Source organism: Pseudoliparis swirei, chromosome 21 (genome assembly GCF_029220125.1).
Source record: "Pseudoliparis swirei isolate HS2019 ecotype Mariana Trench chromosome 21, NWPU_hadal_v1, whole genome shotgun sequence".
Lineage (NCBI taxonomy): Eukaryota > Metazoa > Chordata > Actinopteri > Perciformes > Liparidae > Pseudoliparis > Pseudoliparis swirei.
In genome coordinates, this window is record NC_079408.1 from 3050930 (window position 1) to 3065756 (window position 14827).

Here is a 14827-nt window from a genome sequence, read left to right on the forward strand (position 1 = left end):
GCGAGCATGGATCAGGGAAGACGTATAGAAGACGTATAGAAGACGTATAGAAGATGTATAGAAGACGTTTAGAAGACGTATAGAAGACGTATAGAAGATGTATAGAAGACGTATAGAAGACGTTTAGAAGACGTATAGAAGACGTGTAGAAGACGTAATAGAAGACGTATAGAAGACGTATAGAAGACGTATAGAAGACGTATAGAAGACGTATAGAAGACGTATAGAAGACGTTTAGAAGACGTATAGAAGACGTGTAGAAGACGTATAAAAGACGTATAGAAGACCTTTAGAAGACCTGTAGAAGACCTGTAGAAGACCTTTAGAAGACCTATAGAAGACCTATAGAAGACCTATAGAAGACCTTTAGAAGACCTTTAGAAGACGTATAGAAGACGTTAGGAAGATGTATAGAAGACGTTTAGAAGATGTTTAGAAGACGTTAGGATGACGTATATAAGACGTTTAGAAGATGTTTAGAAGACCTATAGAAGACATAGGCTATAGAAGACGCTAGGAAGACGTATAGAAGATGTTTAGAAGATGTATAAAGGTGAACAACTTCATGTTTCAACCGCACATTTCCATCAACAGCTTCGTTTCAGTAACCGGCGGAGGGCTAACGCGCGGTGGAGTTAGCCAGCTAGCAAAGCAACGAGTGCAGAGCGGGCTCATTAGCTAGCTCGCTAATTCCACCGCACGTTAGCGCTGTACTGGTTAAGGGAAGTTACAGGTTACAGGAAGTTACAAGGGACAGAAAGTTACAGGTTACAGGAAGTTACAAGAGACAGGAAGTTACAGGTTACAGGAAGTTACAAGGGACAGAAAGTTACAGGTTACAGGAAGTTACAAGAGACAGGAAGTTACAGGTTACAGGAAGTTACAAGAGACAGGAAGTTACAGGTTACAGGAAGTTACAAGGGACAGAAAGTTACAGGTTACAGGAAGTTACAAGAGACAGGAAGTTACAGGTTACAGGAAGTTTCTGGTTACAGGAAGTTTCTGGTTACAGGAAGTTACCAGTTACAGGAAGTTACCGGTTCCAGGAAGTTACTGGTTACGGGAAGTTACCGATTGAAAGAAGATGCCGGAACAGGAAGTTAGTTTCCGGTTCCAGGAAGTCAGCTTCTGTTTCTACTCGCTTATTCCTGGCTAACTGCTACGTAGGCTAACTACATAGAAACCACGTGAACGAGGCTCATTTGGGGTTTTCCCCGTTTCACGGGACACAAAGCCGTTGCCCCGGCAACCGACCGCCAATGAAAAGGACGATTATTCTCCCCAACAGGACGTCGTGGGTCTTGAGTTCGCCATCATCCAGCGCTTCTCGTGGCTCATCGATCGAAGGCGGGGGGGTATTCCCGATTTAAAAATAGCCCGGCCCTGAGAACCGGGGGATTCCCGATCAGACGACACACAGCTCCGTGATTTACACTCGGACGTTATTCGGCAAAGTTAACGACGTGGTCTCGTGGACAGTTTCGAGGCGACCCCTGAAGCGTTTACCCGAGTCTCATGACCTCTGACCCCGAGAGGGGCGATCCCAGAAGCAGTGGCGTGCGATCCGTGATGAAGCATTACGCAACCTGTAGTTCCCCTCTCGGCGAGAAAGACACCGGGGCCGTTTCAACTTGTTGCATCCGAGCCGACTCGGCAAAAAATAAATGTCGATGAAGTTGCGTCGCGTCGGGCCAACGACTCCTTGGAAGAAAACCTTTTTCCCACGTATCGTTTGAGGGGAGATGCTCCAATATGTCCGAAGAAGAAGAAGAAGAAGAAGAAGAAGAAGAAGAAGAAGAAGTACTTCCTCTCTTCCAAGTAGAGGTCAAACTTCTTCTTTCCCGGTGTGTTCGAGTCTTTTCCTGACATCCATACCAGAGGACGGCTGAGGTCGTGATGGTGGACCTCTCTCTGCAGATCCCTCCGCCGGCGTTCAGCAATCTGACCTCAGATCTGACCTCAGTTGGGCAACTGTTGCTCTCCAGCATCCCTCCCTTCTCCCAGCTGAGACCAGGTGTGTGTTATCATCTGCTTATTGCAGGGGATCGGAAAAAAGGCTTAAAAGGTGTGTGTTGGGGGGGGGGGGGGGGGCGATCCCACCTCCAGGCTGACCTCCACAGTTCACCTCTTGCACACACACACACACACACACACACATCTGCAACCCGCTTGAAGGCAGCCGGCGTGTCGCTCCGAGCTGCGGCGCCCTCCTCCCCGCCCCACGGCGTGGACTTTCCCGAAGAACAATGTTCTCACAGATCCAAGAACTTCCACTCAACCGTTCACACACACACACACACACACACACACACACACACACACACACACACACACACACACACACACACACACACACACACACACACACACAAGTTGTTGCAGTAACATTCCGATCAGTAAATGGATCTTTTCGTTAAATCCGTGCGCAAAAGAGCGCATTGTTCTAATTCTTCCTCCTCCTCCTCCACCCCCCTGCAGCAACACATGGTCGCCCGACCACCAGCAGCTCTTACCTGCGATATGGACATGTTCAGGTAGAGGAAGAGCCCCGTGGTGGACGCGATCTGCAGCACCACCACCACGATCACCACCATGGCCACCCACACCCTGGAGGGCGCGTCGCGGCGCCGCGTCCCGCTCGGCCCGCCGGCCGGGACCATCATGTAGGTGGTGGACTCGCTGCTCACCGACCTGAAGTAGTCCTGCTGCTGCTGCTGCTGCTGCTGTGCGCTCGGAGCGGCCATAGCATTCCCGGACGCATGAGGCAGACCACCAACAAGAAGCCAGGGGGGAGGGCGGGGGGGAGGAGGGGGGAAGCAAAACAAAAAGATCCACAGAAAACAACAACAACGTGGAGCACAATTAGATCTCCACGCGACCGCTGCTGCTGCTGCCGACGATGGGGCTTTCCATGGGGAGCGAGGAGGGGGGAGGAGACGAGGAGAGAGAGAGAGAGGCGTGGAGGAGGCGAGGAAGCAGGCAGCAGAGGAGAGAGGCGACCTGGAAGTGTAAAAAAAAAAGTTTGGTGTCTGCGCTCAGCTGCTTGGAGCTGCTGAAGGAGGCAGAGGAGGACTGATGGCTGAGAGGGGGCATGCATAACCTCCTCATCACCCTGGAGCTCTCTCTCTCTCTCTCTCTCTCTCTCTCTCTCTCTCTCTCTCTCTCTCTCTCTCTCTCACACACACACACACTTTCAGTTTCAACGTTCGACAGCAGATAGATCATTTAAAGGTGCATGACTTCATATCTGTTCCAATGGAAAGAAAAAAAGACATTGCATATTTCAAAAAGTTATTTTCTCCTTTATTTTATATTTATTATTCTTCTCTCCTGGTTTCAGGACATGTCCGTGTGCAGAGGGACCGGCTGGTAAAGGTTAAAGTCGTCATCACACATGATGTCATGATGTGTGTTGTTCTCTTTCAAAGCAGTTAGCAGTGGTTCTCAGTTCCGGGACCAGCCGGCAGAGGGCGCTCTTCTCTTCGTTTGTCGAATCAGGAATGGGTGGTCAATCAAAAGTGGAATTAAAAAATTATAAAAAGAAGAAATATGAGCAAATAAAAGGACACACACATTTATATTTTTATCCTTTTAGATTATAATATTTATTTATCTTCAATTAAATGCATTTTCACAGTTTTATAAAATTTTATATCAATAAATGGTTCAAATAATAGTCAGAATAATCAATTAAACTGAAAACATCTTGTTTTTTCTTCGATTACATTTTTTAATAAAGAAGAAAATATAGCAACATTTAATTAAATGTAGTTATTGGCATGAAAGCCTTTGAAGCAACACATAATCAAGTACACACTAGTATTAATATGAACATTAACATACACACATTGCGATTACATTTCAACAAACCGATAGACACAAATAACTCTTACTCTGTTTTCTTTTGGATTTGGATTTCTAGATTTCCAGTTCCCAACCCTCCACCCTCTCGGACCTCCGAGCTCGCGGTGCATTCATCTTTATTTACGACGTTACCGCGCCGCAGAGTAAATGATTTGTGCCGATGCCCTCCAGATCATCTCCGTGGGCGACCGCGATCTGATATTAACCTCAAGAATAACCTCACAAATCTGCACACGGATCGCTGACTTTACTGTTGGATGAGATAAGACCTCATGGAAAGATGACTACATGTATATTTTATTGCAGCGGACAGCTGAAAGCCTCCGTCCTAAATCACCACCGGCAGTGAGTCAGAATCATATTTTCCCAGACAGACCCCGTGTTTACAGTTCGGCTCTAACGCAGTGGTTCCCAACCTGTTTTTAGACCACGGCACCACCGGGAAGGTTGTAGTTGTTGTTGTTTCGTCAATGCGCCGCAAGCTAGACATCACAGGGCCGACACGTGGAGACATTACGGGTAATGAAGTCAGCTACGATAAAAGGTTTTCCCGAAAAGGTTTTCTCAAGGACTTTCCGTTCCTTCCCGACTTTCTTGTCCTCTGACGGTGACGCAGATGGGTTTAGGAGTTGGTTGACAGCCTTTGGCGGATCGCACCGACGCCAATGGCGTCATTGCGCGGTGGTATCGGGACGCAGAGGGCCACTTCACAAGTGTTGGTATTTGAATTGTTGGACGTGAGGCCGGGCATTGTGTGTGATTCTGATGTCAGCCGGGGATCAGAGAGACCTCACACATGCATATGATGTCAGTTAACAAGCAACACTCCAGTGGATGGATAACGCCAGCTCAGCGAAGCCGTCGGCCAAGTCGTCCGACTTTAGTTTAAAAGACACGCAACATCGCGTCATGTGATCAATCTTGCGGCACACCGGGGCCCTTCCTCAAGACACCTTTGGGAACCACCTGGTCTCAACAAAGACCTTTCTTTTGTTTCCTTTTACCACCACAAATGGCTGTACATCGTTCCGTGTGTGCCCAGAAGTCAGATGTTTACCAGGGATGGGAGGCAGAGCAGTCAGACCGCTACGGACCACCTGAGGGCCGCGGGACTCTTTCTACGGATCAGACTTTTTCTGGAAGGGATCAGATTCAAAGGGGGTTGACGTCAAGTCCAGAGTGAGACATCAAGTCCAAACCTTTTGAGGATAAGCGGCAAGTTTTCGAACCGAGAGATTTTCTTGTGGACGCCGGCCCTCAAAGCCGGTGTGGTCCAGACAAAATGTGTCGAAACCCCCTTGGGCCTGCACCACATGTTAAAGCCATTGGTTCCCCCAGCACAGATCTTGGTGGCCAGGCAGGGAGGTGCAGTGGTCTGCAGGTGAGACTGAATACAAGTTGAACTGAAATAAATGTTTAATAAACAGATAAATCCACAGCAGATGAAAAAGACAAGTCAAAAGCTTTCTGTGTACGGCTGTTATGATGGAGTTGACATAGTTTTGGGTTTAAAGTTGAGTCACTGAGTCCAGGTTCTTGCTGCAACTTGGTGTGGATGATATTTCATCATCTCAAGGTCATAAACTGCCAAATTTTTTCAAACAAAGTTTGGATGAGCATTGAAGCCTCGAGCCGAATGCGTGCACAGACAATTATCAGAGTGAGGTTCTTTGTTTCACAGATTTATCTGTTTTTGGAGATTCAGCACAGACAACATCTTTTTTGAATGACCTCCAAAACAGAGATATCAGAACGGGATGTTTTACTGGTTCAGTGAGACGTTCCAACGAAAAGTCGGTGTGAAACGAAGTCTGCAGTCACCTACAACGAGGTCCAATGGAAAAAAAATTGTTTACCTCTAATTGTGAAAATATGACGAGACTAAATTATATGGACGGAAAGACTGTCACAGAGATAAGACGTATCAGATGTTATCAGAAGAATAAAAACTTCTATCGTGGCCATTTGTAAAATGTTCTGGATCAATTGCAGTACAACGTGTTTCTGCTCTGAAAGCATCTCCAGAATCATAAAAAAACCCTCAAACTCTCCCAATGAGAAAATAAACCATCTGTGCCACAATAGAAAATCCATTTTCTTAAGTTGCAACTGTATTTCATCCTCTGGTAACCAGACGTCAGGGTGTTTGTAATAACCCGTGATCCTAATCTCCAACAGCGCCATCGGCAGATTAAAAACAGTCAATTGTCTACGTTCTGTAGGAATATAAAACGGACCGTAATCTTTCTTCTTGACTCGTCGTGACTAAGGAACAAAAACAAACTTATTCGTTTACTCGGCAAGATCCCACTTGGCTCAGATTTATGAATTTGGAGCCAACGGTTCCCTCATAGAAAAGACCCAAAGGTGCACTCAGCACTCTTGTAGCCACCTACACCGACCCTGAAAATAAGTATCGGACGCAGCTCGTGGATCACTTCCAGACTTTTTTTTGGTTTGTCGGTTTCTCTGACGATTCTATTATGTTGGAAACTTGAGGCAACCGCACGCACGATTAATTTTTCTGGCAACAACTTCCATGAAACACGTGGCTCGAAGGCAACGTCAGCGCGAGTTTCTAAGAAGTTACAACCTCAAAGCGCTCCGCTTCGGTCTCTCTGGCGCCGCCTGTGGCGACCAGGAGGAATTGCATCTGTGTTTTGGGATCTCACGTCCCAGAGATCGCCACTTGGCATTTATTTTTCTTCTTTTGTGAATGTCGCCAAAGGATCGATGGATCGAAAGTTAACGCGCAACGGAAACAGTCTTGCAAAAGCTATGATTCCCGTTAGCTCAATGTAGCATTTTAGCATATTTCATATTGTTACCTTGGCTTTGAAAATGCGGAAGGTTATGTTTTGATCGCCGTGTATTTATTTATTTATTTGTATGTGTGTTACTCGCATAACTCAAAAAGTATTAAACCGAATCGCATAAAATTTGGTGGGATGATTGGTTATTATCCGGGGACCATTTGATGAGATTTTGGGATCGATCGGGTCAAAGGTCAAGGTCATAAAAAGGTAAAAATCACCTTTTTACCATAGCGCGGTCAATTTCTATCCAATTGGCATGCAACTAATGCCAAAATGTTCATAATTCAATGCCCAATCTTGTGATATGTGAAGGTATGCGCTCTACCGAGTGCCCGTTCTAGTTATTGTTATTATAATATCTTTTTTGACTGCCATCAAACAGCAGAAAGTTAGCCACTAGCTGGTGAACAAAGTGGAGCATTTAAGATATTTTCACTTTGGAGATGGTATGATATGATATGATATTCCTTTATTCGTCCCACAGTGGGGAAATGTCAAAAATCAGTAGGGACCAAAAACGGAGATACAAGAAGAGTTCAAATTCGTGGACCGTAAACGGCATTTTAAGTGAGTGCTAATGGGTTTGTATGTCACTAGACAAACTGTTGTAACTTCATAAAGTAGAAGGTGCCTCTGGATGGTTCTAATGCACCATGTTTTTGGGAAACCTGTGATAACAACCTGAGCCCTCAGTGGTGAACAACAAGCTGTTTTTTCGGTATGCGCACATTAACGGAGAGGAGTTCCCGATACGATCACATCGCAGCCAGTTCATTGGCTGTCGTCTCCTTCGATACTGGACCAATGTCAAAGATTCTTGTCTCTATTAGTCATTTTGGCACAAAACCAGGTTGAAACATAGCAAAGTCCCCCTCCCAGATCCTTCAGATGTCCTCTTTACAGGCACTGTTCTTTACTTCTATAGAGGGCGAATAAGTTTAATTGTTGTCGGGTTTACAGACAAAGAGATGAAGTTCATCTCTGACTTTCATTTCCCATTCAAGTTGATAAAAACCCCCCCGCTGTCCATCCTCTGTGTGTCATCACGCCTCCTCCCTCAGCCTCTCGCTCTCTTTCTGGCAGCCAACCACCTGACAACACAACAAGCAGTTCTCCAGATGTGTGCATGTGTGTGTGTGTGTGTGTGTCTCCCCTCTGACGCCACAGCTGTCCACCAAGCCCTGCAGCCTGTGTGTGTGTGTGTGTGTGTGTGTGTGTGTGTGTGTGTGTGTGTGTGTGTGTCAGGTTTGTCAGTGTCCCGTGGTGAGGAAATATAATGGTGATCAGCAGTGGGAGTTAAAAGTTCAGAGTAAGCATTCCATGACATATTATGTATCTGAGCCAAGGGACTCTCTCACACACGCACACACACACACACACACACAGACACACACACACACACACGCACACACACACACAGTCAGCAGTCAGAATGATTTCTATTTAGACATTTGTCAACTTTTTTTTTATCCGCAAAGATGTCAAACAGGTTCCGTGTTCCTCGTCCTGAGCCGGGTGCAGACCAGCGTTGAGCATGAGAACGAGGCGGAGTGAGACCCGGTGAGTGAGACCCGGTGAGTGAGACCCGATGAGTGAGACCCGGTGAGTGAGACCCGGTGAGTGAGACCCGATGAGTGAGACCCGGTGAGTGAGACCCGATGAGTGAGACCCGGTGAGTGAGACCCGATGAGTGAGACCCGGTGAGTGAGACCCGATGAGTGAGACCCGGTGAGTGAGACCCGGTGAGTGAGACCCGGTGAGTGAGACCCGGTGAGTGAGACCCGATGAGTGAGACCCGGTGAGTGAGACCCAATGAGTGAGACCCGGTGAGTGAGACCCGGTGAGTGAGACCCGATGAGTGAGACCCGGTGAGTGAGACCCAGTGAGTGAGACCCGGTGAGTGAGACCCGATGAGTGAGACCCGGTGAGTGAGACCCGATGAGTGAGACCCGGTGAGTGAGACCCGATGAGTGAGACCCGGTGAGTGAGACCCGGTGAGTGAGACCCAATGAGTGAGACCCGGTGAGTGAGACCCGATGAGTGAGACCCAATGAGTGAGACCCAATGAGTGAGACCCGGTGAGTGAGACCCAATGAGTGAGACCCGGTGAGTGAGACCCGATGAGTGAGACCCAATGAGTGAGACCCAATGAGTGAGACCCGGTGAGTGAGACCCAATGAGTGAGACCCGGTGAGTGAGACCCGGTGAGTGAGACCCGATGAGTGAGACCCGGTGAGTGAGACCCAATGAGTGAGACCCGGTGAGTGAGACCCAATGAGTGAGACCCAATGAGTGAGACCCGGTGAGTGAGACCCGGTGAGTGAGACCCGGTGAGTGAGACCCAATGAGTGAGACCCGGTGAGTGAGACCCGGTGAGTGAGACCCAATGAGTGAGACCCGGTGAGTGAGACCCGGCCGCTGGAGTCAAAACATTTGACTCCAAGAAACCAGGAATGAGTCATTTTTGCACCTCTGGTTCCCTCGTCGAGATAATTTTTTAAAGTTAGACGCCTGAAATAAGTTTTGTTCTCGTGAGCCAGAACAGACTCGAACAAAGTGACGACTAGAGGCCCCCTTCACAGTTAACTAGCACGTTCATTGGCATGTTAACTAGCACGTTAACTAGCACGTTCATTAGCATGTTAACAAGCACGTTCATTAGCACGTCCATTAGCATGTTAACTAGCATGTTCATTAGCACGTTAACTAGCATGTTAACTAGCACGTTAACTAGCATGTTAACTAGCATGTTAACTAGCACGTTAACTAGCATGTTAACTAGCACGTTAACTAGCACTTCCATTAGAATGTTAAGTAGCATGTTAACTAGCATGTTAAGTAGCATGTTAACTTGCATGTTCAATAGCACGTTAACTTGCACGTTCAATAGCATGTTAACTAGCACGCTGATTAACATGTTAACTAGCATGTTAACTAGCATGTTAACTACATTAATATATAATTAGCATGTTAATTAGCACATTAACTCAGATGTAAATTAGCACGTTAACTAGCATGTTAACTAGCATGTTAACTAGCACGTTAACTAGCACATTAACTAGCATGTTAACTAGCATGTTAACTAGCACGTTAACTAGCACATTAACTAGCATGTTAACTAGCATGTTAACTAGCATGTTAACTAGCACGTTAACTAGCACCAAAGTCAGGAGGACGTCCGCATCTCATTGCTAAAGGGAACGTAGCCACGCTCGTCGCGCCCAGGTTCAGTCGCGGTGATTAGCGTGCCCCCCCCCCCCCCCCCCCCCGTTGACTTAGTCTTTTCCTCCCACTCATCCCGTCTGCGTCGGAGAGAGAACTCTGCGTCTGTTTGCATGTAACGCACACATGCAGACGTGAAACTGTGACCCGTTCTCCTCAAGCTGAGAACGTGTGTTTGAGTTCATGTGCAGTAACGGAAGAGGAAGAACAACGAAACATTTGATCACGCTTCACTTACGCTTCGACTTCATTGATACTTCACTGTTATGTCGGCACTATTCTCGGTTTCATAAAAGAAGAAAAGTAAGGAAAGTAAAATGAATTCCTTCTGCAGGATCACATCTCTGTTGTGGTCGAGCACCGTGTGCCTCTCCTCTCCTCCTGGATCTGCAATAAATAAGTACGTGAGTCTGAAAATTAGCCTCTTTAGACCCAGATTTCATTCAACATGCCACAATTTAGCTTTGTCCCGGGGAGGAATGAATCCCCGAAGCGATAAAGATGTCAAGGTCGTTTAAAAGGGAAAATAACCGAGTAACTTCCCAGCGTCACGCTCGATTATAAAGCGGTTTAGGGCTCCTTTTAGTTGTGGTCGTATTCAAATCAATGCAATTTCATCATTTGTTCGAGTTATCTCGGTGAAAATAAACGAGTGTTAGATGTCAGTTCGTGAGGAAAAAGTCAAGTGACAACACATGTTCAAAACGTCTTTATTCTTGCTATTAACAATATGGGCGTTGATTAAAAAAAGCAAAATCAAGATAAACAACACAATTTATCTACAATTCACAATCGATAAATAAAGCGTCAACAAACTGGCCTGAGTAGTTACAGCGGCGGTGAACCTCTGGTATAGAATACTGCTCCTGTAGCGCCATCTACTGGACATGTGCCGTTATTGCAGTTGGATCTCAGTCAAAAGTTTTACTGCCAAAGTACTTTTTATCCATCTTGGATTATCGCCCCTCCGTCTTCTAGAATATACAGCGTCCACAATACACATGCCATTGAAAGCGCCATATTTTACTCAGCTTTTGCAATGAAAAGCAATATTTCACAATCGAACTCCTCATCACCCGGGTGAGATTCCTCCAGACTTTATTGAGAAGTTAAATCACCGAGCGCCTGAGCTTCACCGAGGGAGGAGGTGATGATGGTACCGGCCAGTCGGCGGGCCAGAAGATGAAGATGGCTGTCGGCGGCGACCCGCTCTCCGCTTCTACCCCTCCGGACCGAGTCCACGGGCGAAAGGGCCTCCGCGGAAGCCGCCATCTTGGCTCCGCGGCGAGATCCTTCTTCGAGACGGTCCATTGACGAATCTCCCGTGGCGAGCGAGTGCATCGGATGCTCCGTCGACTCCACCTGGGGGCGGCTGGCGGCCCCGCCCTCTTCGTCCTTTGGGGTCGGCGGGGGGTACGCCGTCGCCAGGCCTCCTTTCAGCTTCCTGGAGAAGCCGCGTCTGCTCCTCTGGAGCTCAGGGAGGAGCGGCGTGGTCGGGGGGGCGTCGGGGGCGGCGATGGAACCCCCGGCGGGGAGCCCCGGGTGGGGCGGATGCGGGTGACAGTCCTGGGGGTCTTCTTTGCCTGGATTCACCTGCGGGGATCTTTCGATGTCGGATTCGTCCACGAAGGGACGATCTTCAGGCGCTCCGCCATCCGTCTTCCCGCCAGCTGAACCCTCGACATGAGAACCGCTTCCCTCAGAGCGACCTCCATTACTGCGGACGCTAACCCTTCGGCGAGCACCTCCTGGTTCTGATTAAACCGGAACGCCAGGCACTCCCCCTCAGCTCCCGGCGTCTCGATTTGGCTTTTAAACGACTGGATCAGGTCCTCGGACATACTTTGGGCAAACTCCTCAAGAACCCTCGTGTTCCGGTGGCTCCGGTTGAGGCCTTCTGGATTGGGCCCTTCCACCGTTTCATCGGCACTCACAGTCGGCATTGGATCCTGTGAGCACAAAAGCCAGAATCTTAGTAAAAGCAACGGATATATTGCCTTTCCTGGCCTCTACTTGTTTTGCAAGAAGAAAATGTCGAAGGCCACAAGACGGAGAAGAGTCCAAAGAGGGTTTGAACCCCTAGAAGTAGTTCAGTATTCGTATTATAGTTTTATGAGGGTATTGCTTGCCAGCGTGTTCAGTCAAAGCCAGGCAGGATGTAACAAAGTCTCCTAACTGGTGCAGCTTTTAATTGTTATATTAAATATAAACGGAACAATATAGCACTTGCTCTAACAAGGTTATAAAGTACATTCCACAACAACAACAACAACAAACGAAAACAGAACCATCAACAGAGGGTCATGAAAACAACAACAACAAGGATGTCATTATGAAATTGCTCAGGGAGGGATGATAAAAGCCAGGAAACATATCAAATATAAATGATGCTAATGATGTGGCGTGTCTGATTTTAATAGGCAGTCTGGAGGCTGTTATTGGAAAGGCCAATTTAAGGGAACGCAGAGGAACATCGGGGGTCAATAAAGCCGGGATGTATTTTGGATCAATGTAAAGCTTTAAAAGTGATCAGTCACATTGTTTTATCAATACGGAACATAACTGGCAGTTAGAGTCGAGGAGGAGGATGCCAACGGTAAGGGCATCGCAGTACAGGGTCCTTTCCCATTTTGACCAATGGATTTCCAAGACTTTTCCATGACTTTAAATGAAATTTCCATGACCAAACTGAAATCTCGGAATAAACATGACAAATTTGGAACATTTTGCGTATTGAGAGCGTATGCCAGTTTATATTTTGAGTGTCTTTCTTGGAAAAAAAAACATGTTAATTATTTCAAACGTAATGAACATTGTGATAACAAATTTCCATCACTTTTCCAAAACTTTTATGATTTAAGTTTTTTCCATGACTTTTCCAAAACTTTTATGATTTAAGTTTTTTCAATCACTTTTCCAAAACTTTTATGATATACTTTTTTTTACATTTTATGATTTAATTTCCCCCCAAAACTTTTATGATTTCATTTTCTTTTTAAATGTTATGATTTAAGTTTTTCCCATCACTTTTCCAAAACTTTTCCGATTGAATTTTTTCCCATCACTTTTCCAGGCCTGGAAATGACCATTTCCAGGTTTTCCATGACCGTACGAACCCCCACAGTATTCCAGGTGAGAAACAATTACATTACATTACATGTCATTTAACAATAAAGCATATCTAGGCTTCCTAGAAGACAAAAAGGATCCGGTCAGGCATTCCTTTGAGCACAACTCCTTTGACCATAACTACTTTTTTTCGATAATTCTACTGTGGCTTTTGTTCACTTTGTCGTGAGTATCGGAGAGCCACAGCAAAACAATGACGGGGACCGTCGTCTACTCGCGTGCTCAGTTGATCGCGCTGTGCAGGCCGAAGCTTCTGCCTGGAGAAAGACCTGTGATCCCGCTGGAGCTACGGAGAAGGGCTCGCGGCTGCAGAGCGGGTGTCAAGCGGAGGGCTAAAACGAGGAGATACAAACCCTCGGTACCGTCGATCATAACGGGGAACGTGAGGTCTTTGGCGAATAAGACGGATGAGCTCGGCGCTGGTAATGTCTGAGAGGATCTTCCGTGAGAGCAGTCTCTTGTGCTTCACTGAGACGTGGCTGCACGCGGACTATCCGGATCTGGCAGCGTCTTTGCCCGGCTTCAGGACTGTTCGCTGACAGAGACGCTACACAGAGCGGTAAGATGAGGGGGCGGATCGCTGTTTATGTGAATGAACGGTGGTGCCATCCGGACCATGTGTGCGTGAAGGGGCGCTTCTGTAGCCCGAACATTGAACTGTTGGCCGTGGGGATGCGCCCGTACTATTTGCCGAGAGAGTTCACGTCCGCCATTGTGGTTTATAGGTCGTGCGTGCCGCCATCAGCTGGCGCTGAGGAAGCTGTGGACACCATCCACTCCACTGTGTCTGCTCTGCTGAATCATCAGCCTGGAGCATTCATGGCTATCACTGGTGACTTTAACCACACCACATTGGAAAAAGCTCTGCCAACCTTCCATCAATACATAGACTGCCCAACAAGGAACAATAAAACTCTGGACTTGCTGTATGCTAATACTAAGGACGCATACAGCGCCACTGCCCTTCCCCCCCTCGGCAGGTCTGATCATGACCTGGTCCGGCTGACACCAGGTATGTTCCTCTGGTGAAGAGGCTGCCGGTGACCACCAGGACTGTGAGGAGGTGGTCTCTGGAGGCTAACGACGCTCTACAGGACTGCTTTCGAGTCAACGGACTGGGATGTGCTGTGTGGACCGCACGGGGAGGACATCAACAGTATGACCGACTGCATCACGGAATACATCAAGTTCTGTGAACACACCACCATCCCATCACGGACTGTGCGCTGCTTCCCCAACAACAAGCCCTGGATCACCAGGGACCTGAAGGCGCTTCTTAACATGAAGAAAGCTGCTTTCAGGTCTGGAGACAGGGATGAGCTGAGAAAGCCCAGCGCAACCTAAAGGTGAAGCTCAGGGAGGCAAGGACTCCTACAGGAGGAAGCTGGAGGCCAAACTCCAGCTGAACAACACAAGGGAGGTGTGGTCTGGCATGAAGCAGATAACTGGCTTCAAGGTGGGAGGAGACAGCCAGGGGCTCCCTGGAGAGGGCCAACGAGCTGAACTGTTTTTTCAATAGGTTCAGTTCACAGCCCTCCCGTCTCCTCCACATCACACCTCCCAAACACCTCCCCTCTGTCCCCCTGCTGAGCTGCACATCCACCGAGCCCTCAATAACAATGGGCTCCTCCACCTCCCCTCTCTCTGTGACGACTGACCAGGTGAGAAGACAGCTGGAGAAACTACACCAGCGCAGAGCTGAAGGTCCTGATGGCATCAGCCCCAGGGTCCCTAAGACCTCGCCACCCAGCTGTCTGGTGTCCTGCAGCGCCTCTTCAACCTCAGCCTGAGGCTGG

General features: G+C 47.7%; 1 protein-coding gene across 1 annotated transcript in view; it reads right to left on the reverse strand.

Moving 5' to 3' along the window:
- The window catches only part of LOC130211857 (tumor necrosis factor ligand superfamily member 10-like), a 33037-nt gene extending 30019 nt beyond the window's left edge, over nt 1-3018 (reverse strand). The window contains exon 1 of the mRNA XM_056442883.1: nt 2514-3018. Within this exon, the coding sequence (XP_056298858.1) occupies nt 2514-2744 (231 nt within the window). The 5' untranslated portion in view covers nt 2745-3018. The remainder of the gene's footprint in view (nt 1-2513) is intronic.
- Nucleotides 3019-14827: the final 11809 nt, after the last annotated feature.